This window comes from Canis lupus, chromosome 5, assembly GCF_011100685.1.
Source record: "Canis lupus familiaris isolate Mischka breed German Shepherd chromosome 5, alternate assembly UU_Cfam_GSD_1.0, whole genome shotgun sequence".
In the NCBI taxonomy this organism is placed as follows: Eukaryota; Metazoa; Chordata; class Mammalia; order Carnivora; family Canidae; genus Canis; species Canis lupus.
Window position 1 is genome coordinate 48260288 of NC_049226.1, and position 25011 is coordinate 48285298.

The 25011-nt window shown below is 40.6% G+C and overlaps 1 protein-coding gene across 6 annotated transcripts in view; it reads right to left on the bottom strand.

Annotated features, from left to right (window-relative positions):
- Nucleotides 1-598: 598 nt before the first annotated feature.
- The window catches only part of PATJ (PATJ crumbs cell polarity complex component), a 356206-nt gene continuing 331793 nt past the window's right edge, over nucleotides 599-25011 (bottom strand). For 4 of the 6 annotated variants that reach the window (XM_038537342.1, XM_038537341.1, XM_038537339.1 and 1 more), the window contains 3 exons: nucleotides 11496-11602; nucleotides 8031-8154; nucleotides 599-2596 (listed from right to left, as the gene is read on the bottom strand). In XM_038537342.1, the coding sequence (XP_038393270.1) occupies nucleotides 2450-2596; nucleotides 8031-8154; nucleotides 11496-11602 (378 nt within the window). In that variant the 3' untranslated portion in view covers nucleotides 599-2449. The remainder of the gene's footprint in view (nucleotides 2597-8030; nucleotides 8155-11495; nucleotides 11603-25011) is intronic. The other 2 variants (XM_038537344.1, XM_038537343.1) reach the window with 1 other exon arrangement.

Below are 25011 nucleotides of genomic sequence, written 5' to 3' on the forward strand. Positions count from 1 at the left end.
TATAAAGCACCTATTCTAATGCCTGGCAACACACTTGCCATGAGATAGCCATGAATGGATCCCAGATTTTAACAGGACTGGAAAACTTTGTGAACAGTTGGATTCCCCCCCACCCCTGCTCTCATTAGGAAACAAAATGGCTGAAGAGAAAAACCAAATCAGATGTAGAAATCATACTTTTTCATATATAGCAAGATTCCATTTCCTCTTTAGACGACTACACTTATTTAGAATCTTTGGAAACCTCTTATACATATATTTGGCAGTTTTGTTTTTCCTGATTTACTTCCTTCTCATACTAATTCCAATTCCAATACTTAGATTTTCCAAATGATGTGGCCAAAACAATATATGTGGCTTTGAGAGAACTGCTCTTTTCACAAATTCCCATCTTCATGTCCTTTTAGCTTGTAAGGTGTGATGCAAAAGAGCATTTTTGGCAAGGCAATTATTTAGTCGTCATACAGCAGAGATAGAACCAGTTATGAGAATTTTGGTCAACTTACTGCAGCAAGAAGTAGAAAGCACAGTTCCTTTATCAGTAGACTTTTAGTAGCATGACCCAAGAGGACAATGTGTATGAGACACAACAAAAATGTATTATTTCAAAATGTGTATTTAATGGCCATTCCATCAAAATCAAGCAGAATCACATTTCAAAAGTAACATATGAAGTCTTATGCATGTGTGTGTATACACACGAGTGCATGCACACACACACTTTTTTATTTTAAGGTGCATTTTCAAGTTTTATTTGGGCTTCATTTCTTCTTGGCTGCCTTAGGTATTCTTGCAGGTATAATTAGCATAGAACCTCTGAGGTTGATAGCTTTTCGTGCACTGAAAGATAAGATCCTAACAACATTGCACATCTTGGCTGTGTCAGAAATCCCAAAAGCCATATGTAACTTCAGAAAACTTAGTAGCAGTCACGAAAGACATTTTCAACATAAAATTTAGGCACTCTATACTTTGGAATAGCCACAAAATATTCCAACAAGAGTTAATGCACTTTGTGGTTACATCTACTCAAAAGATAATTCTCAATTAAAATCTGTAATTATTAAATACCATTTTAAGTTAGAGCTCATTCCATTTTGATAATTACTGTGAACCATTTGCAGCATTGTGTTTTAGTTCAAAGATGCTAAACTACTTCTATTACAGATGCTGGTACTCCTCTTTCATGGTACATTTTTTACAGAAGAACCTACATATTCACTGATAAGCATCTCTGTCCCTACATAATACCTACATAAGAACGCCCCTATTCAACTTCAAAGGTATTTTTGTATTTCCTGCTGTGGTTGTTTTCTTAGCCTGTACAACTTCAGCAAATGGGGGACTTCCTGAAGATCAAGAGCCATTAGCCACATAGCCCTCACTGATTCTTAGGCTGAGTTCATTTCCACAGTCACTTTGTGGCCAAGCATGTTGCCCCATCCCTACTATACCTACAGCTTGTGCTGCTAGACTGACCAGTATGGAGCCAAGGAGAAGGATACTCAAATTTGCCATTGCACTTTGCACAAGTCCAAGGCCACTCAGACTTCGTCTGACTGGAGGCAAAACTTAGTGATCTCTGCAGACTGGTTCTGGGGCTTTCTCCTCCTTGTCTGAAGACTAAAGGGTGGGAATAACACCTGCCTACTGAGATGCCATTAACTCCAGATGACCTTCCTGGTCTTGAACATAATTTAGCATGGTTACAATTCAGAACATGGACGTGAACTAATCCTGTTGAGAATAAGGTGCATTTGCTGAGTACTATACATTTATGTAGCTAAGAAAACAATTAGAAAGCTTTCCAGAATTTTCAGATTACAGTCTGCTAATTGACTCATCATTATTACCAATGACTAGCTTATAAAGATCTATCCAGAGAAACAAATTTGAGACTTATTTGACTCGAAGTCGTGCAGAAAAGAGCACAATAATTTCCCATAGGAGAATTGGGTATTTCATCAGCGGGATCAATGGTAAGTTAATTACACTACTAATGTTTTCTGGCATACGTGAAGAGACAATTAGCATAAGTAAATCATGAGTGAGCTGACAAGTTGCTTAACATTTGTTTCTGTTCATCAGATGACATGTGAGCTTGCTGTTAAGTCTCTGAGTGAGGAGGGATGGGTAGAGAAGGGCATAGGAATGAGGGGTGGTTAACTTCGGTTTCAGCAAATATAATCAGAGCCAGTTAGTATTAGTGGATAAATGTGGATATTAGATGCAAATCAGGTAAGACTCGTTCTATTTTAGAAATTAACCCCACCAAGAAGTGATGGCTGATTTGGGCAATTCACGTGGAATCTAGCCGCCTCTCTTGAGCAAAGAGGGTGAGGTGGTAAATGAAGGTGGATTCTAGTGGAGGCTGCTTTTCATCCTTTCTCAGAGCTTCATATTCCTATGGATATTCTACAACATCTATCTTGTGATCAGGACTGGAGGCTCACGACAGCACAGTTAAGATTACAGTCCCTTTTTGGCATTTTAGAATGGCCACAGCTTGCTCATGTGTCACACCTTCCAGCGTCTCACCATTAACAGCTAAAATCTGATCACCTCGCTTCAACCGGCCGTCATCTGCAGCGGCTCCCTACAAACGAGAGACATTCCAGTTTAATCCAGGACCAAGCAGTCAACAAATAATATTAATATTATGGTGTGCTTATGAAAAAAGCAACTTTAAAAACTACTAGTTGAAGTTATTTCTAGGTAATGTTTTTAAAACCAGGAAAATTAAGAATGTAGAATAATGGTTAAATAGTAACCATAACTATGCATTGTTTAAGTAACATACTTGTAGAAATGTACGAAGTTCACATTTCTTTTAATATAAGTAGGGCCTTCTTTCTTTTTTTTTTTTTTAAAGATTTTATTTATTTATTCATGAGAGACAGAGAGAGAGAGAGGAGAGAGAGAGAGAGAGAGAGAGAGAGAGAGACAGGCAGAGGGAGAAGCAGCAGGCTCCATGCAGGGAGCCTGATGTGGGACTTGATCCCGGGTCTCCAGGATCACGCCCTGGGCTGAAGGCAGGCACTAAACCACTAAACCCAGGGATCCCCTGGGGCCTTATTTCAATATTCAGTACTGAATGGAATTCGAATGTCATACTCATGAATACATAATATAGTGACTAAGGCAGAACTGAATCTGGTGTCAGTCTCATTGCCAATACCATCATTATATAGAGTTCCCATTGCATTATTAAGACATCAGCACAGTGGTGATCCATCAAAAGTGTAGCCTCAGGGTGCTTGGGTGGCTCAGTTGGAAGAGAAAGTGACTCTTGATCTTAGGGGTCATGAGTTTGAACTCCACATTGGGTATAAAGATTACTTAAATAAATAGGGACACCTGGGTGGCTCAGTGGTTGAGCATCTGCCTTCAGCTCAGGATGTGATCCCGGAGTTCTGGGATCGAGTCCCACGTCAGGCTCCCTTCATGGAGCCTGCTTCTCCTCCCTCTGCCTATGTCTCTGCCTCTCTCTGTCTCTCGTGAATAAATAAATAAAAAGCTTAAAAAAAAAAAGATTACTTAAATAAACTTAAAAAAAAGGTAGACTCTAAATGGGGTGAATTGTATGGTATGTGTATTATATCTCAATAAAGTTGTTCTACATAAAAATGCACAAAGTGTAGCATATCTAAAATTTTGCAGTATCATATTCAAAAGCCTCAATGTCATTTATCTTTGATCATTTAGGGTTCTAAATGATTACTTCCATTACATACTCGGTCATGCATGGCTCCTCAAAATGGCACAAAGCAAGTGAAGCTTGGGCTTTTTAAAATTCTATCACCAAGTATCTTAAAATACCATGATATTAGTAGAAATATTTTTGGATGAATAAGGAAAGAAAATAACCTAGAAAATGATTCGTAGGAAGCTTTCTCCTTTTGACTGAAAATCCCTTGAAAAATTAGTGCCAGAAGAGTCCCCTAAATGATGATGAGGTGCTGGGGAAAACAATTAAAGCCCACAGGCACCCTGTCTTGATTGACTCCTTCAGGCGCCAAGCTAAGAGGCACTAACTAGTGCTCCAGAGACCTGTGTCTACCTGCAGCATGAAGGTCCTGAGGGAATGGGTGAATTATCTATAATTTCAAAACTGTGAAAAGGGTGGGATTCTGGTATAAAGGTATAATAAAGAATATTCAAAACCAGGTCTGTACTGGGGGAAATACCAAAATTAAATAACTTGTAACTTCATTCAAATCTTTTTTTTTCTTATAAGAAAGTGTGTTAACTGCAACACAGACAAGATTAAACAACTTGTGGATAAAATCAGAATTACTTAGCTAACTTGATTTTATTAAATGTTACGTGCTAAGATCTAAGGGCTTTAGGAAACCTCAAGTATCTGTGTGGTGTTTTGAAAAGCATGTCAAGTTTTTAAAGTTTTCATTTGCAGACAAGATCAGGCACATTCAGGATGATATGGCGGTAGACTAGTTTGCATTTTCAGCAATGCACAAGAGGATGACCTTTCAACTTTTCAACTTTCTGGGAGGATACATTTTTGCAGGTATTGCTGTGTTTACTTGGTCTTTCCTACTGACCTCTCTAACTTTATCAGTGAAGCATTTGTAGACTAAGTAAAGGAAGGAAGGAAGAAATAAATGATTCACAGACCCATCTAGTTCAGAAATGTGGCTTTACCCACTGGCTGTGTCCCTGACTTGGTCACTTAGCCTTCCGTGATGCTGTAAAATAGGCATTTACTACCTACTTCTCAGCCTGTTCTAAGGATTGAATATACAGCACATGGTATACTCAATAATGATAGTGTAATAAGCTCTAATAGTGATCAAGCTCATGTTTTCAGATTTCACAGTCTCTGAAAAGCTGTTCCCTAAATGCTCAGGATTGTTGTGGTTGTTTTATGGTGATTTCTACTTGGTTTATGGTAAAATCTGGCTGCTGAAAAGGATCAGACCTAAAGCTGGCTTTGATTTAGAAGTTTCCAACCAAACACTTGGAAGAAAATGGAAGGTTCTGATAGCTCGTTAATCAGACTGTCTTAAAAATCCTACACATTTTCAAAGTGCCTGTGCTTCATATTTCTGGAGGAGAAAAAAGACCTTGGTCAAATTAATTTCTTAGTTGAGCAAGAGAATTACTTGCTTAGGGACACAAAAGAAGCTTAGGGACACTAAAAAGGTCACATTAGGGATCCCTGGGTGGCTCAGCGGTTTAGCCCCTGCCTTCGGCCTAAGGTGTGATCCTGGAGCAGTGGGATTGAGTCCTACATCGGGCTCCCTGCATGGAGCCTGATTTTCCCTCTGCCTGTGTCTATGCTTCTCTCTCTCTCAATCTCTCTCTCTCTCTGTGTGTCTCTCATGAATAAATAAATAACATCTTTAAAAAAAATAAAAAGGCCACATAAAAAGGTCACAGATGCCTGTGGGCATCTGAGATCCAGAAACTTGAGAAGACAAACATGTTAAAGAATATATGATCACTGTTGGGCACCTGGCTGGCTCAGTCAAAAGAGCATGCAGCTCTTGATCTCAGGGTCATGAGTACAAGCCCCACGTTGGTGTGTAGAGATTACTTAAATAAATATTTAAAAAAGTATATGTTCACTGTTAAAAAACATGGAAAACATATAGCTATAGTTTCTACATCCTCAAAATTCCTATGGGGGAAATGTTTAGCTTAGTGTCAAAATTCATTTTTAGAAGGATTTCACCATTAAAAAAAAAACAAACCCAAAAAATCTTTTGCCAGTTTTTGGTTTATTGATTCTCTAAAGAAAACTTTAAAATTTGGATATTTTGGTTTGTTCAAACAAATGAAAAGAGAAAAAGTCTTCAAATGAGATATTATTGTAACAAATGCTATGGAACTATCTAAAAATAATGATAATTGTTTGCAGTGGGATATTCTTTTATCTATTTATTTATTTATTTTTAAAGATGTTATTTATTCATGAGACACACAGAGAGAAAGAGAGGCAGAGACACAGGCATAGGGAGAGGAAGGCTCTATTCAGGGAGCCTGACATGGGACTTGATCCCAGGTCTCCAGGATCAGGCCCTGGGCTGAAGGCAGGGGCTAAACTGCTGATCCACCTGGGCTGCCCGGAATATTCTTTTATTGAGACTGAATTAGATAGACCATTAGCTAGGGCTTTAGAACTTTTTTTTAAAATTCAGAGCTTTTCATTTTTAGGTGTGCCTCACTTTCCAAAGGTTAATTCCTTAAAAAAAGAAAACATATCAAGGATGTTCAGTATTTCTTCTTATGTTACTACTTGCAGAGGTGCTTTCTAAATGAGCACTTTCAATGAGGAACCTTTGAAAAGAGATTCTGTGGGAGCTTCAGTGCATTCATTTGCCCCACTACTTTGTCCCACTGTGATCTGTTGGTGGTTTCTTTCCAAAAACCCACCAGCAATGCATGGCTGTTTCATGCTCAGCTGACCTGACCAAAGTTGCCTGGCCCCAGTCCCACTGTCTATGAGTTGTCAGGAGGGGTACATCGGGTGTGGCCTGCTAACTCTGGGCTGTAGGTCAAAAGACCTGAGGAACTAACCAGTTCTCTGTGTGAACATAGCAGATCCACCTACAGTTATGAAATGAGCAGAGGGTTACAAATATTCTGGAAGGGCTTTATGGAGGCAAAGGCAGGGAAGTAGAATGTGTTTTTCCACTATTCTTACCTATTCTTTGAAAAGCAAAGTATAACAATGGGCCCAAAGAATAATGATTACAACTGCTTCTGGTGTTGTCTTGGGCAAAGGAGGGTCTGTAGGTAGCTTATCCCCTTGGGAATTATTAGACTGGGGCAGCACTGCTATCCAGAATGTTTCTGATCTGCTTTCTCTTTCCCTCTTTACCCATTACCAGGTCAACAAATGTTTGGTTTGGGAATAACAAGTCTTCTTAATAGGCACCCTAACTGATTGGAATCAGGTGGCTAAATCTGCAGTTGCCTAACGTGTTCTAAAAGGAAATACCAAATGACTTAAGGATTACGTCAGGTCATGATTAGACTCAATTAATAGGTGATAAGAGCTGCACAGGTAGCAGTGAATTTGTTATTTAGTGTATAGTATTGTTTTCTAGAAAGAGTACCTAACTTATTTCTTCTCTTGAAGATCTTTATTTCTTTAGGAAAAAGCAGTAAGAGGCCATTGGATCAATTAGTAAACAAATGACTGTGATAAAATCAATGAATAAAGTTATACTATCAATACTAAGTCCTTTTCAGAGATATTCAAAATTTATAATAAAATTGAATTCCAACTTTAAAAATCACAGTAAGGTCAAAAATAACTTATCTAAGGGGTGCCTGGCTGGCTTAGTTGAAAGAACATGCGACTCTTGATCTCAGGGTCATGAATTTGAGCCCCATGTTGGGTGTAGAGATTACTTAATAAACTTAAAACAAACAACTTATCTAAGAGCCATCTAGAAGCAGCAGTAGGAATGTACACCATGACCTATCCTATCTAGTACGATGTATTGGTATATTTAGTTCCTTAAAAATACTATTACCCAGTCAGAGTCTAATTTAGTGGCCTGATCCTGCAAGTACTTTAGCAGAGGACTGCAAAAGAGAGAACAACTTAAGTTAAAGCATCTTGAGGTGACTGGTGACAGACAGCCATGAATGCTGCACTGACCCAAGGCTTGTAGGGAGCTTTCTCTGCCACAGCCCGCTGCTGTCATCTTTTCTTGAAGGAGAAAGCCAAACTTATATTCTAGCTCAGAAAAATATTTCCAAAGCCAGCTTCCAAAGAGCATGGCACTGCTCCTTATATTGTGTTCTTGAAAGAAGACACTCTTGAAAATCTACTTTTGTAATAGGGTCCAAAGAACATTACACTTTTTGTAACTCCACTCTTATAAAAGAACTTTTTCACTAGTCTGGTGTGGGAATGCCCTACACAAGGTTAAAATGAAATAAGCATACAAGCACACACCCAGGTATAGCTAGAAGTAAGCAAAGCAAACCACTAAAAAAAAAAAAAATCTCACCTAGATTAAAAAAAAAAAGTACAGTAAAAAGGAAAAAAATACCTTTGCAAATATAGTCTTGACATAAATTGGCAGGTCTCCATGGGGACTTCCATAACCCCCTACAATACTAAACCCCAATCCTTCAGAGCCTTTCTCCAAAGTAATAATCTTAGGTGGAGGTGTTCTGAAAACACAATGCACGCTGTTTAATTCAAGAATAGATATTGAGAGGGAATTTCATTTTAATGGAAGAACACAGATTTGAGAGACTTTCATACTGCGAAACTATGAAGGCCAGTTCATGTAATCAAACTCTCAGAGACCAATCTAGAAACTTACATTTCCCATGTCATGTCGGACTAATGAGCAATAGGCCTTTAATGACCTTGATGTTTTAGGGGTTTCTCTTTCATAAAACTGTTTTTTAATTAAAAATAAAGTCATGATGCTGAAGCTGTCAAAGCACCCTTCTTTATGCTTAGTTTTTAACTTTTATGCTTACTGTTTAAAGCTGAATGAGGTCAGTCTGAGTGGCTCAGCGGTTTAGTGCTGCCTTTAGCCCAGGTTGTGATCCTGGAGACCCGGGATCGAGTCCTAGTCAGGCTCCCTGCATGGAGCCTACTTCTCCCTCTGCCTGTGTCTCTGCCTCTCTCTCTCTTTCAATCGCTGTGTCTCTCATGAATAAATAAATAAAATCTTTAAAAAAAATAAAGCTGAATGAAACTGTCTTTATATCCTTAGAGAATGTGTATGGAGCCGGAGAGGTGAGGCATCACCCTAGCTAGTGGGAGACCACCAGTCTGCAGGTGGGCTGCTAGCCAGAACAGGTGACGCCAGCCCAATAGCTCAGTGCGCTGCCGAGTGGCCTCACACACCTCGCCCACTGCTTCCACCCAGGGAACAGGCTGGGAACTCATTCTTCAAAGCCCACCTCCAATATGATGCTTTCCTGACTCCCTTGGGAGAGTTAGCCGATCCTCCTCTGTGCCCCTTTTGCAGTGGGTACAGATTTCCACTATGGCACTCGCTCTACTGTGGCCGGACTTGCTCCTCTACCAGACTATGAACTCCTTAAGTCATCGTCATCTGAATATTCCCAGCGACCTGCATTGTGCTTGTCACAAGCTCAGGATCATGACTGTGTGCATGCATAGTGAAATCCAGGAGAAAAGAGAGAAACCAAGGACAAGCAAAATGGATAAAGACACTCTGTTTCAAATGGGTAATTTAGATTTTCAAAGTTTCGTCCAGTGTGGAAGTCTGCTCTCTTAGAAATAACATGGCTAAAAATTAAATGATCTATCTATGTGGGCTCAAGTAGTTTAAGCTTCGCGAATGCAAATTTCTTCTTCCCAAATGCCCTTGTCCAAAGGGTAAAAACCTAAAGGCACCCTGGGATCCCAGTCCTTGCCATCTTACTTGTGGTAGGTTCATATTTACATACTAGTAGCCTCACTTGCTTTGTGGCAGCATGCATGTCCGAGAGGCAGAGGCATGTGATACAAACTCGCCCTTTCATGTATTTAACTTGCAAAACTGGGATATGAGCCACCTCTGAATATGCTGTTCTGTCTGACTAGAATAGTCTTCCTTCCCCCCCCTTCTCAATTTTGCCCAGCTTATTTTAGGGTTGATTTTCAGCTGGTTCACACTGATACGGGTTGTTTGTTGATGTACTTACTAATTGTTTACAGCAGGCAGTCCATAGTAACTACTGAATGTCCATGCATATAAATTGTTGACTGTTTTGAATGCCATTCCTGCTTATTCTGATTGTTTTAAAACTAAGCCAAAGCATTAGTGTCTCCGGGGACATGCTTTGGTAGAGTTGTACCCCTCTTCCATGGTTTCGCAGGACACTTTGCTTACTTAGCTTTCTCATGGAACTTGGCTCTCCTATACTATCAACTCCTACAAACATGGAGTTATGGGCCTGTTTTTCCAATTCTCTGGCAATTCCTTGAGGACTTGGGGCAATGCCTTCACCTACATTTTTTAAGTTTGAATCCTGAGAACCCAGCACTTGTACAGTATCTGGCCTTCAGAAGGTGCTCAGTATATATCTGCTAAAAATGATGAATTATCCCCTATGGCCAAATGGTAATGATGTCATGAACAAGGCTCTACATTTCATGACTTCATGGCCTTATAAGTATTCTTAGTAATGGTCCACTGGCCAGACATGAATTGGATTCATGGTTCTTCTTTCAAATGCAGCCCCCCTGTTTCTCAGGATAGTGAAATAGGAATCCAAATGTCCAGAGTCATTGTTTTAGAGCTAGGCCCTGGGAGCCACCAAATCATTAGAGACCTTCATAATTGTGCCTCTTCGTGATTAGAGACCGGTTTTCGGGGGAGAGTGGGGGAAGCAACTCTACTCCTCAGTTGGCAACATCAGATGGAGTTTGCCTCCATTTATCTCACAATTTCAATTTGTTTTAATTTACTTTCATATAAAACACTAATAAAAAAAATCTCCAAATGTTAACAGTGGTTGGCTTATAAGTAATTTATAAATTCTTTTATGCTAGTGGTTCCCAGCTTGCCAGGAGCTGTGGTTCCTGGCAAAGGAACCAAGATTACAAGGACATCTCTGTATTTACATAGGAATATCAAAGAATGCTAAAGGTGTACTAACTGCTCTTCCTGTAATAGGGTCCTGATTTTTTTTTTAAAGGAAAGGGCCATTGTAACTTGAAAATATCATAATTTTATATATATGTCATATTTTAGTAGCATGCATTTATTACTTTCATAATGAGAAAAAAGTAAAAGGAGCTTAGTTCAATATTCTTTCCTCAAGAAAAATAAACTTAAAGGTATCATTTAAGATGTGAAGTGCCAGAAAAAAGTTAGAAATGTCTGTGATCATTAGATCTTTCCAATGAAATATTCCAATCAGTCAATGAGCATTTAGTGAGCATGTACTGGTGACCAGGCACTGGTATTAGGGAGAGGAAGAACTCTAGGCCACATTTCTGAAAGTACGGATGGGCCACCCACCTGTAGCAGAACTGCCCCAGGGAATCCACTGTGGGTCACCTAATCAGTCTCTGAGAATGGGACTGGAGAAATAAGCAATTTTAAATATGCTCCTTAGATATTTAATATGCATATTCCAGTTTGAGAAACATTGCTTTAATGGACAATTATAACTGTAATGACTGGTTTTAATGAAGAATGCCAGCAAGTCTAACAATAAAATTTAATCTCAGAATGAGATTTTAGCTTAGAAAACAGTTCCTTGCATAATAAAGCAGGGAGCACCTGGGTTGAAGAAGGCACCGTGTCAAAGTGACCAGATGCAGGCCCTGTGACAGCAGTCTCTTAAGAAGTTCTACATGGAACAAAGCCTGGACAGGAGTGAGGAAACCTTGGTGTGTTCCGGGAGATTCTCTAGGAGTTAGAAAAGGTAATGTGTATTTCCCCCTCCTCTTCTTTAGAAAGCATACTCTAGATTCTGGAAAAGGTCTCACTGAGCCTTGCCCGCACATGTAATAGGCACTCTGTATCTAGAATACTCACTCTGTGTCTTCTGGATGGTGTTCAGCAGTGGGAGAACCAAGGTGGTAGCCTGTAGACATGTTTTCAAGCTGAGTTGCTATGGCGCTTATATTGGTATCTGCTACAACCTGGCGGGAAAATTAGAACAAGAAAATCCACTGTTAAGTCAGGAGAGAATTAGAAAGACCATTCTATATTCAATGGTTGGTTCTCATCCTGGTCTTATTCAACCTATCTGCAGCATTTGACACAAATGGATTATTCTCTCAAACTGTTTTCTTCATTTGACTTCCATGATACCATACTTTGTTAGTTTACTTTCTATCTGCTGGCCATTCCATCCTACCTCTTAAACCTTGATGGGAGAGCCATAGGGCTTAGTCCTTAAATTTCTTATCTCTCCCATCTAAACATCCCCTTAGCTCATTTTATCTCATCTCATCATCTCATCTCATCTCATCTCATCTCATCTCATCTCATCTCATCTCATCTCATGCTACTTGATAATTTAAATACCATCTGTGTAATGGTAATTCCTGAATCTGCATCTTTAGTATCAGCCTCTTAACTTGCGATCTATCTATCCAATCACCAATGAGTGGGAACTCCAGCAGGTAATCTCAAAGCTAACAAGTCTAGCACTGAGCCTACCCCTTCAGACTTCTGGTCTTGTAGCCTTTCTCATTTCAGGAAACAACAACTTCATTCTTTCAGTTTCAGCAAATACCTTGGTGTTGTTCTTGACTCCTCTTATTTTTTTTTTTTAAAGATTTTATTTATTTATTCATGAGAGATAAACAGAGAGAGAGAGGCAGAGACACAGGCAGAGGGAGAAGCAGGCTCCATGCAAGGAGCCCGATGTGGGACTCGATCCCAGGTCTCCAGGATCACACCCTGGGCTGCAGGCGGCGCTAAACCGCTGAGTCACCCAGGCTGCCCTCCTCTTTTTCTTACAGCCCACATTCAGTCTTCATAAAATTCTATTGGTCTTTCTACACAATCATATCTTGCCTAGAGTTTTACAAAAGTCTCCCCTCCACTTTTTAAAAAGATTTTATTTATTTATTCATGAAAGACAGACAGAATGAGAGAGAGAGAGAGGGAGACAGAGACAGAGGCAGAAGCAGGATCCTCTCAGAAAGCCTGATGTGGGACTTGATCCTTGAACCAGGATCACGCCCTGAGCCAAAGGCAGATGCTCAACCCCTAAGCCACCCAGGGGTCCCATATAAAAGCCTCCTTGATAGTCTCCCTGCTACACACAGCCCCTCCCTGAACTCACTCCATAGCAGCCAGAATGGTCCTCTTCAAATATAGATTATTTCTTCTGCTTAAAACTGTCCAACAGAAACCCAACTCCCTAGGATCACAAGCTTACGTCCGTATTACGACCCACAAGGTCATCTTCAGGTGACCTGCCCAGTTATGTCTCTGCCTTCTGCTCTTAACATTTTCTTCCAAAGCCACACTGGCCTCCTCGCTGTTCCTCTAACATGCCAGAGGCATTTCCACCTCAGTGCTTTGCAAGTGCTCTGCCTTTTGCCTGGAGCACTGAGTTCAGCATCTGCATGGTCAGCTCCTTCATTTCCCTCAGGTCCTTGGCCACTGTAACTAAAATTTCCATACCAACACTCAGCCCAACATTTCATACCCTCCTCTGCCTTGTGTTCCCTTCTTACACCATTACTAATAAACTGTATATATTTTACCTTATTTATTTTACTGTCTGCCACTTTATATTAGAGTATGAGAGCATGAAGCTTGTCTGTTTCATTCACTACTGCATCCTCATTATCTACAATAGTGCCTGGCATGTAGTAGATGTTCATTTAATATTTGGTGAATGAAAGAAAGAATGAATATCTCTGACTCCCTATTCTTTTTTTTTTTTAAGATTTTATTTATTCATGAGAGACACAATGAGAGGCAGAGACATAAGCAGAGGGAGAAGCAGGCTCCATGAAGGGAGCCCGATGTGGGACTCGATCCCGGGACTACGGGATATGTCCCAGCCAAGGGCAGGTGCTCAACCACTGAGCCACCCAGGCATCCCTATTCTTTGTTTTTTACATGGTTCCAAACAATCGTACCTGACATGTAAACATTCACTTTATATTTGTAATTTGCAAATAACACTCAAAAGCATTAGGAAACAATATGGTATGACTCTAACAGCTCATATTAGGATACAGGAAGTTCTGGAGTTCAGTTTCTGCCATTTTAATGGTGCTGTGCTTGAATTCCAGCCTCCTCATCTATTGGATGGGAATCATAAAAGCCTGCCTTGTAGGCTTAGCTTGGCGATGTCTTCCATCTCTACTAGTTCAGAACTTCTTTCTCGAGAGCTTCTGGGCTATTCGTGCTTCTGATCAATGTTTCTTCTTCCAGGTTCTAATAGTCAGTGCACCATTAAGTGTGGAGTGAGGGACATGGCACTAATGCAAAGCAACTGGATTCGACTGCAGTTTCAGAATAAGCCAACAGAGGGCACGGCTGCCTAAATTGCTAAGCTTAGCTGCATCTGATAATGACAAGGAAATCAAAAGGCCAGCCCTGGTGAGTCAGAACACATTTTGGTGAAGCATCCTAAACTGAAGGAAAATACAGCTGTGTGTAAGCTATGGCATCTTCTGGAAATCCCATCATACACAGAATGGCTAAATGAACCGGGCAAATATTTAGGATAAGAGACAAAGAAGGAAAGACAGATTCTCCTGGACCACAAGAGCTCCTCTCTGCTTTCCACTTTTTCACTCTCCCCACAGCTCACGTATCAGAGAAGTTGTCTTTGCATATGACCTCTGTAATCTCAACCTACACTATCATCTTCATGAACCACTCCTTTCCAGCAGGCATCCCCATTACCAGACCTAAACTTCTATGACACACTTTCTGGCCTTCCTTCTGCAACTGGGGCCCACTTTTCCAGCTCTTGGCTATCCTACTCACCTTTGTGGCTCAGTCCTGGGCCCAATTCCCACATGCATACTCAGGGTCTAGGTGACAACATATACATTCCCATAGCTTTAAATGCCAACAAGGTGATGAAAATTCCCAGCCTCATCTGCTATATCCAATTGCCAACTTACCATCTACATTAACCAAATTCAAACTCTTGATCCAACAACCATTTTTCAATTCATTTTCCCCTCTGAGTAGATGGCACCTCTGGCTATCTGATTAGAAATGTGCTAGGTGTAATTTTGAAAATAATTGATCGCTGGCTGTTGATGACTAATTAGAAAGGATGCCGGGATACTAACCACACAGGAGCTTAGTCTCTGAATATCAACCTGATACATCCCTCTCTCACCTGCCATATATAATCTACCACAAAGTCCTCTGGATTTTACCTCTAAAATCTGTTTCCTTTTTGCCTTGATGGTGACCAGCCTAATAAATTTATTATCAGGGCAGCCTCCGTGGTGCAGCGGTTTAGCACCGCCTTCAGCCCAGGGCATGATCCTGGAGACCTGGGATCGAGTCCCACGTCAGGCTCTCTGTAGGATGCCTGCTTCTCCCTCTGCCTGTGTCTCTTCCTATCTCTCTTTCTGTCTCTATGAATAAATAAATAAAATCTTTTAAAAAAAAACTTAAAATAAAATAAAACTTAAAATAAATTATCATCAACTGCCTTTTAACAGGCATCCCCCTCATCCTCTTCCAATCTCTCTTCTATACAACAGCTAGTTATCTTTTTCAGTATGAAATGGATAATGGCACTCCCCTACTTAAAACCTCTCAGTGGTACTTGGAATAAAATCCAGACTCCCTAGTTATACACACAAAGGCCCTCCCATAGTCTGCTCCTCTAATCCCATCAATCTCCACTCCACCCCACATTCCAGTTCTCTCTGCCCAGAATTCTCTCTTCCCCCCCTCAGAAAACAGCTGGCCTGTTATTAGCTTAAAAGTCACTTTCCTTATATAAGCCTTCTTTATTACTACTGCTTAAATTGATGTCTCCTGTTTTCCTTTCCATAGCACTCTCAAAATATTTCTTATGAATTGTGATGATACATATTTGTGTGACTGTTAATGGGTCTCCCCCACGTCCCCATTACAGGATTGATGAGGATAAGGACTGCTTCTCAGTATTAACATGCTTGGCACACAAGATGCTTAATGAGTATTTGTGGAGTGAATGAATCCAAAACCTTCCTAAGGAATAGGGATTATGGGACTCAATTTTCTGAATTTCCACAGAACAGACTGAAACTGTTGGAGGTTACAAGGAGATTGGTTTTGGGTCCTTTTAAGGAGAAAAAAAAATCTAATGAGGCAGTTACAAAATGGAATGGCACAGCTTGTTAGGACATGAGCATCCTGCTAAAGCAATCATTCAAATAGAGGCTCAAAATCTATCAATTCAGAATATAGTAAAGGAGATTCCTGTATTTGGTGGGAATTTGGACTTGGACTCTCAGCTGACCATGAAACAGACCATCCATTATGGGGCTGAGGGAGAAAGTCAGTAAAATACTTTTTCTAAGGTACCTTCAAAAACCAAGACCTGATGGCAACCTCCTTTCTTTTCCCATTTGTTCAATATTTAACAGCACCACGACTACCAAATATCCAAGCACTTACTGTATGCTAAGCACTCTCCTGAGTCCCTGCCAAGGTAGGTACCACTATTATTTCTGAATTTTAGACAGATGAACCTGGGGCAGAAAGGTTAAGTAATTTTCCCAAGGTCAGTTAAGGAGTGAAGCCTGGATTAATTTCCATGTCATTTCACTCTAAAACCTTGTGCTCTTAGTCTTATGCAGTGTTGAGGGTATAGACCTGGTCTTGGACCTTCACACCAGGCAATGACTCATGCTGCACATGATTAAGGACAGGCTAGATATGATGTCAGGGAGGAAGAGGGGCAGAGAGATAGTTGAACAAGCAGTTGCAAATGGAGCAGATCATATCGCATGTGGTTGGCAACAGGAGGGAAAACTTCCTCACCCTCACAGAGTATGACAAGAAAGGCTCACGGCATGGGAGACATATGCCCATGGATATTCCAGGATAGTTTTTTAACTTGTAGATAGACAATAAACTTTAAGAGTCCATGAAATCAGCCATATAAATTGTGAAACGAAAGTCACAGTTCTATTTGGGTAAAAATTACTTTTTTTTTTTTTTTTTTTATTGAGCTAGAGAATATAAAAACACTTCTTTTTAAAAAATAGTTATTTATTTGAGAGAGAGAAAGAAAGCACACAAGCAAGGAGAGAGGTGGAGGGGAGAGGGAGGGAGTAGTTTCCTCACTGAGCAGGGAGCCTGACACAGGCTCAATCACAGGACCCTGGGATCATGACCTGAGCTGAAGGCAGATGCTTAACTGACTGAGCCACCCAAGCACCCCTATAAAACACTATTTTGGAGAAAAACTCACATCCCTCCAAGATCTGAAGGCCTCTGTTCACCTCCAACCCTGAAATAAAAAGGGCCTCCCAGCCACTGATTATATTAAATCCTAGGGGCTTACCTAGGATCCTTGGAACTGTTCAAGTTCCTATTTGGTAGGAGTGGAAGCCAGAAGCTAGTTGGGAAATGTGAAGGATTTTCACTGATGAGTCTTTTGTAGAAAGGAAGGAGAACATAAACTCATCACCCCTAGAATGACTTTATAGCCCCAAGGCATTTGTATTCACCATCCTGATCTCAGAGTTGATTGGTCTTCCCAGGGATTGACTTGTGAAAGATGATAATCTGATCTTGGAAGGGTGTGTATGTTCAGCTGGGTATAAATCCAAGAGATGTGGCCTATGAGTTTTAGTTTGGTCCTGCATCTGAAGTTCTCTTCTGCCATCAACACCAGGGACTGAACAACATGGAGGTAGGCTGGGAAAGGTCTATTTATGCATTTTGAAGAAGGGAGAAGGCAAACAAATGGGAAGGTTACTAATTTTTAATTTTATTTTTAGATTTTATTTGAGAGAGAGAGAGTGTGTGTGTGTGTAAGAGTATGAGAGAGCACAAGAGAGCATGCATGAGCAGGGAGGAGAGGTAGAGGGAGACTCCTCACTGAGCAAGGAGACTGATGCAGGACTCCATCCCAGGACCCTGGGATCATGACTCAAGCCAAAGGCAGAAACTTAACTGACTGAGCCACCCTTTACTCATTAAAAAATAAAATAAAATAAGTCTAGAACTCCTAGGTACAAACTTCTGTGGTAGGTTCTGAGGATAGAGATGGGAGTAGAGGAAACCAAAGGAGTGCAGATGCGTTCCTTCCCTCCAACAGACAGGCTTGCCATTGATGTTATCTAGTGTGGGGGGCAAATATGAACACATGCTGTTCAAAGTGGAGAAAAGTGTGGTGGGGGGGAAGGATAGGGTTTCTGGGTAAAGCAAAGAAGGCTTTGAGGTCCTCAGACAATAGGTACAAGGTCTGTGCAACTTGAATATGTGGTTCTAAGTTTATGTTCTTTAGTGCTGCACACAGTGCTGCTACATATATCTTGGGTGATTCTTTAGGACAATTAGATGTGGAACTGCTGGGTGGTAGGTATGCACAGAGAAAATTTAATCTTCTGAAGCTGCACGTGGCTGCAGCAGTTTAAACTGGACTTTAGTGAAAGTACTTTGTGTCCTTACCTTCTTCCCAACCTTGTTATGATCAGACATTTACTAAGTGCCTACCTGAGGAGAGGGAGGCCACTGGTCTGAAGGAAGATGAGGAGGAAATCCCTGTACCAGAAGTGGAGACATGTGAAGTGAAAGAGAAGGAGGAAGCCACTCTACCTGAGAGGAGAGAGACTCATGAAATGAAAGAGGAGGAAGTCACTCCACTTGAGAAGGGGGAGACTCATGAAATGAAAAAGAATGAGGGAGCCTCTCTACCTGAGAGGAGGACTTGTGAAATGAAGGATGGGGAAGAAGCTCTACTCTCTGAGTCTAATGAAAAAATGGAGACCTTTGAATCAGTGGAAGAGGAAGAACCAATAAGGATGTTTCCCCCTCCAACTCCTCTTGCCCCTCACAACCTGTTTCCTCCTCCAACTCCCCTTGCCCCTCACTCTGTATTTCCCCCTCCAACTCCTCTTGCCTTTGAATCAGTGGAAGAAGAACCAATAAGGATGTTTCCTCCTCCAACTGCCCCTGCTCCTCACTCCGTATTTCCCCCTCCAACTCCCCTTGCCCCTCACAATGTGTTTCCCTCTCCAAATGGATTTCCTCATCAAACTGTATTTTCCCCTTCAAGAGGGTATTTGTTCTGATATACTTTCTCATGGCTTGGTTTCTTGTGGCATTTAATAAGCAAAACTAATTCAGTCAATTACATGTTCTATATTGAATGATGTATGTCTAATACTTTTCTAATGAGTAATAAAGCACAGGTTTTTATTGCACAGGACCCTGGGATGAGTACCTTTCCTTAAAAATAGGTTTGAGGGATTGCTTAGGAGAATTGAAGTTGGAATATCTTCCAGATAAGGATTATCACAATGCACAAAAGCTTGAGCTCCTTGCTTAGAACTTTACTGAGCTGCTGATCGTGTAGAAGAGTAAGATTAGCCCTTAGATTTGTTAGGACTCAAATCTTGCAGTACAAAATACAAACTCAGCACTCACATCCAACCTGGATCCTAGATCCATAGTGTGTATGCTGAAAACCAACAGGAAGGCTGTCAGGTTGAGGTGATCTCTGAGAAAGCTGGCATCTTACAATGGGGCACAGAGGAGAATAATCAAAAGCTTGCCTTGTCCTACACCTGGAATTTGGTGTAACTTAATGAAATAAAAAGTACATCTGCTTCAAGTTTTTATTTAGAATTGAATGACACTGATTCCAGTGATGACATAATATATTGACTTCAATATATCTGTTTTAAAAATATAATGGTCAAATGTTTTGGAGTGAAAGAAGGAACAGAGTGATTGCTAGTCACATCACCACCTAGTGGCACATACTTTGAGTAAGTGCCACCTGGAAAACCACTCCACTTCCAGGTTTTGTCTTTGGTTTTTTTGAAGATTTTATTTATTTGAGGGAGAGTGAACAAGAGAGGAGCAGTGAGAAGGGCAGAGGGAGAGGAAGAAGCAGACTCCCCACTGAGCATAAAGCCCGAAGTGGGGCTCCATCACAGGTCTCCGGGATCATGACCTGAGCTGAAGGCAGACACTTAACCCACTGAGCCACCCAGGCATCCCCACTTCCAGGGTTTTAAAAACATTAGCATCTGCTGACCTCAAGCCTATGCTATAAAAGTAATAAAATACCATTTATCCAATGCTTACCATTGGCAATCCACTGTTTTTATTAAACATTGCATCTCACTTAAATCTCACAGCAACCTTGGAAGAAAGGTGCTATGATTCCTATTTATTGAAAACGTGAGTTAAGTGAGAGGACTCACACAACACACAACTTTCTGACACTAAAGCCTACTTGTTCTGTAGGAAGTTCTAGAACTTCCACTGGTCTTCATTTCAACGTTAAACCTTGAGCTCTTTGTCCTTTTCCTGGAGCTTACCACTCCCTTCCTGGCATTACTTTGGCTTTCTATCCATCATGACCTCCATAGATCAGCTGCTTACATATTAGAAACACCTGGGAAGCTTTAGCCTTTCTCAAAATCCATGCATGCCACTCCCCAGACCAGAAACCACTCCTTTAATGATCCATGTGCCTTTAGATGCTTGCCCTGCACCCTCCATCACACACCTTTTCCATTCCTAACCCAATCCATCTTTCTCTAGTAGAATTTGTCTGGATTAAATTGGTAACTGATAAGTTCTCTATAAATTCATATCTTAACTTGATCAGCATAGCTCAGCAACCCATTCAACGTGACCCAACACTTATTAGGCTAGGCCCTGTGCTAGGGGCACAGACATTACTTTAGATAAATTTATGGTCTCAGGGGGAAATGACCCCAGGCACTCCCTACTCTTCAACTTCTTGGTTGGAGAGTTTTTTTTTTTCTTTTTAAGATTTTATTTTGAGAGAGCACAAGTGACAGGAGAGGAAGAAGCAGATTCCCTGCTGAGCGGGGAGCCTGATGCGGGGCTCAATTCCAGGACCCCGGGATCATGACCTGAGCCAAAGGCAGATGCTTATCTGACTGAGCAACCCAGACATGCCGGTTGGAGAGTTTCTAAACAAAGGATTTCACAAGATTTATCAAGAGGGGATGAAGGTTGATTAACATGGATATTCCAGCCATGGAGAATAACATGCTTTACTCTCTAAATAAGCACCACTCCAGTGGGTCTCAGGTTGGCCTCTGATCTGACTGCAGAATCAGTAATCATCACTACAATTTTTTTTTTCAATTTTTTTTTCTTTTAAAGATATCCCTACACCCAAAATGGGGCTTGGACTTATAAGCCCGAGATCAAGAGTCTCATGTTTTACCAACTGAACCAGCCAGGCGCCCCCTTCACTGTAAAATTTTTAATCTTTTTCAGAGGTAACATCATCCCTACCTTGTCTTCTATTTCCTTTGCTCCCAACTACTCCTTTGCTCTCTACTGACTTGCCATCAAGTCCGAAAGAAAACAAGTTTCTTTAAAGACTGCCAATGACTTCTCTATCGGTTGTAGTGACTTTCCTGGTTTTATTTACTTCTGCTTCCTTGGTAATTATGCTATTCTTAAAATTCCTCTCTTTCAGTGACTAGTAGAACCTGTACTCTTGACTCTTGGTTCTTTTCTATTTTATTTTTCCAGGCTATTTCTTTTTGTGTGCACATGTAAAAAATTAAATAGTACAGCACATGATAAAAAATTCATCACTGTCACTTTTTAGAGACACACTAAACATTTCTCTTTTCAATTCGAGGTATGAGCTAAGTAATATGCTTATAAGCCTATTTTCAAATTTATCATCTTGTTGATGTCTATCAACTCCCTATTTCAACAGATGAAATATTCCAGTGGATGAAAATTCAGCTTGCCAAACTCTTCCACTTTATATTATTATTTTAAAGTTCTACTTGTTTCCTGTGTTTCTTTAAATATACTTAAACCTCTGCAGTTCTAACAATTTCCAACAACCTCCTTTCTTATTTCAACTTTAAAGATTTACTTCTCATATTTTCCTCTTCATCAACACATCCCAAAAAACTGTGATACTAACATTTTATGCATCAGGATGTTGGATTGTATTGGTTTTATTATTATGACTTAGGGTATTTATATAAATATTATTTATACTGAGTCAACTACTGTACTACATTCCTTTTCTTGGTACAAGTTTCTTTTCTCCAAGGTAACAATGATCTCATTTTGTTTAATTTTTATATACTTAGCGCTGAGTCCCAAAATTTTCCCAGTGATCTCAAACTTCCAATTTAGTTAAATAGATGAGGTAATTCATCTGTTCCTCTTCTTTCCTTTTGATACAGAGGCATATCTCTTAGAATGTCTTCTCCTGTTTCAGTTTGGGCAAGCTGTTCTCTATGCCCACTACACAACTGTCCTGGTACTTCCATGTTTTTCAGCATTGAATCCTCTGGTTTCCCTCTTCCTTACTGACTTTTTTTCTGGAGTAAATCCTAAAGTAACTTTCTCAGAAATAAGCTGCTGAAAAAGAGGTGCCATTTGAATCTCTTATTCTTTGGTAAGCAGCTTATGCTTTTCCCTTTAAAGTTTCAGAATGTATATAGGTATTGTACTTCTTTATCCTGCTTACTGAGTCATGGACTGTAAGCTAAGATTTCTTCCTTCCTTCCTTTCTTTCTGTTTTTCTTTTTGCAATTCCTCTTTGTTAGATATTGAATCTCCTGAATTGGGATCCCTGGGTGGCGCAGCGGTTTGGCGCCTGCCTTTGGCCCAGGGCGCGATCCTGGAGACCCGGGATCGAATCCCATGTCGGGCTCCTGGTGCATGGAGCCTGCTTCTCCCTCTGCCTGTGTCTCTGCCAATCTCTCTCTCTCTGTGTGTGTGACTATCATAAATAAATAAAAATTAAAAAAAAATTTTATGAATCTCCTGAATTAATCCCAGGTCTTACTTTTTCTCTTCCGTTTTCAGTTGAGGGTTCAAAAAAAGGTCCGTTTTCTCTATATTAATAAATATGACATGTCTCTCTCTCTCTCTTCAAAGCAGCAGTTGGACCCTCTTAATCAATTTTTTTTTGTGTTCTGAAGAATGTCCTCAAAGGGCCTCCCAAAATACTTTGTGAACAGACCCTTACTGAACCTCCCTGATTTCAGACTCTCTTCTTCTTCTGTCTCCAAGCCTTTGTCCTATCTTTTGTCACCGCTTTTTTCATTTATTTACTCAACCAATTATTTATGATATACAATGTGCCAGGCAGTGTGGATGGCAACAATGAAAAGCCTCAGATGGCTTTATTTACCCTATTCCCACCAGTGAAATCTCTCCTAGCATTGGCAGTATATTTCCTCTGCCTACTGGACATCTCCACCTGGATGTCTCAAACTATAATGTTCTTTCCCAATGTACTCTTCCCATATTCCCTAGTTTAGTCAGTTCTACCTCAATCCACCCATTCTACATTCTACTACACTCTCGAATGTTTGCAAAATCTCTTAATGGACCCAAAACAAGCCTCACAAATTCCTTTAGCAATACAAGATCTTTTTTTTTTTTTTTTTTTTTTATTTATTTATGACAGTCACACAGAGAGAGAGAGAGAGAGAGAGAGAGAGAGGCAGAGACACAGGCAGAGGGAGAAGCAGGCTCCATGCACCGGGAGCCTGACGTGGGATTCGATCCCGGGTCTCCAGGATCGCGCCCTGGGCCAAAGGCAGGCGCCAAACCGCTGCGCCACCCAGGGATCCCTACAAGATCTTTGATATGCTCTTTGTATCTTCTGTGTTCTCTCTCTATCTCTCTCTTTTTAAGATTTTATTTACTTATTCATGACACACACACACACAAAGGCAGAGACACAGGCAAAGGGAGAAGCAAGATCCACACAGGGAGCCTGATGTGGGACTCGATCCTGGGACCCCAGGATCATGCCCTGGGCTGAAGGCAGGCGCTAAACTGCTGAGCCACCCAGGGATCCCCTATATCTTCTATGTTCTCAAAGAAAGATGTAAAAAAAAAAAAAAAGTCTAGCAGAGAGTCTGGATAAGTTACCTGATTTTGTTCAAAAAATGAGTGGGAAAAATTAGAGAGGGTGACAAAACACGAGCGACTCCTAATTCTGGGAAATGAACAAGGGGTAGTGGAAGGGGAGGCAGGCAGGGGGATGAGGTGACTGGGTGACGGGCACTGAGGAGGGCACTTGATGGGATGAGCATTGGGTATTATACTATATGCTGGCAAATCGAAATTCAATAAAAAATATATATATAAAGGTTTTATGGCCATTCTACAGACAAAAGAGTTTAACCAGACAAACCATCAGACTACACAAGCAAATATAATTGGGAATATTTAAAATGACCCTTTGTAGCCACATCAATCTCCACTGACCAATATAAGATTGAGAATAAGAAACCATCAAACTTTAAGGGCAGAAATATCTACCTCCTTATTACAGCCAGAGACAGCAATTTATACCGTGCAGAGAAGCTTCTGGAAGTGTTAGTCTTCTCCTCCACTCTTTCCCCTTCACCATCCTGCAGTCTGCTGACCCAGACCTTAATCTTCCCTGTGCAACCAGAAGTTGCTGACTGCTTTGCATGATACACCGACAGTAAGTCTTTTCCACATCATCAGACACAATTACCTGACCTTCTCTACTGCTCTGCCGATGAGCTGGCTCACCTGATGATAAAAATAATTACCTATTGCCAAGTCAGCTGTAATAACTCTATTGCTGGTACTATATGCACATTGTTCTAATTAAGGCAAATACACTATGTAACTTTGATGTAGGACCTAAGAGTTCTCTGGGTTTTGTGTCTAGAGCCTTTGGCAGTACATATGCTCCATCTCCTTAACTGTGTAGATTATAACGGTAAAAATCTCAAAGGATTCCATTAAGATTTTATTAGTACAGTTTAGAAAATAACACTATCAACTAATGTGATTAATGCAAGAGAAGATTTTTAAAACTAAATGTCATTTTCTTAAAATACAGAAATAGGAAAAATAAGGAACTCCTGCAAAGGTATGCTAATTGTGGCAATCTGAGTGAAGTGTTAATTCTGCATGGGAGAGCTTCGCTTCATTGCCATTTAAGGTGCTTTTATAGTTAATGGTACATTTCATTTCTTTGTGAAGAAGGTGGAGCTGAGCAAGTTATATCGGTGTATGAAAATACCAGTAATAATTGATTTCGCTAAGGGAGACGTTTTTGTCTTGCCATAATTATTAGTTCAAATAGCTTCCTTTTACTTTTATATTTTATTTATTTATTCATGAGAGACAGAGAGAGAGAGAGGCAGAGACACAGGCAGAGGGAGAAGCAGGCTCCATGCAGGGAGCCCGATGTGGGACTCGATGTGGGACTTGATCCCGGGGCTTCAGGATCAGGCCCTGGGCTGAAGGCAGCACTAAACTGCTGAGCCACCTGGGCTGCCCAAATAGCTTCCTTTTAAAATTCTGTGTAAACTTATAGACCCCAGTCTGAGATTGAGGAGTTGTGCTTTTAGGCCTCTAGGGGTCAGCATAA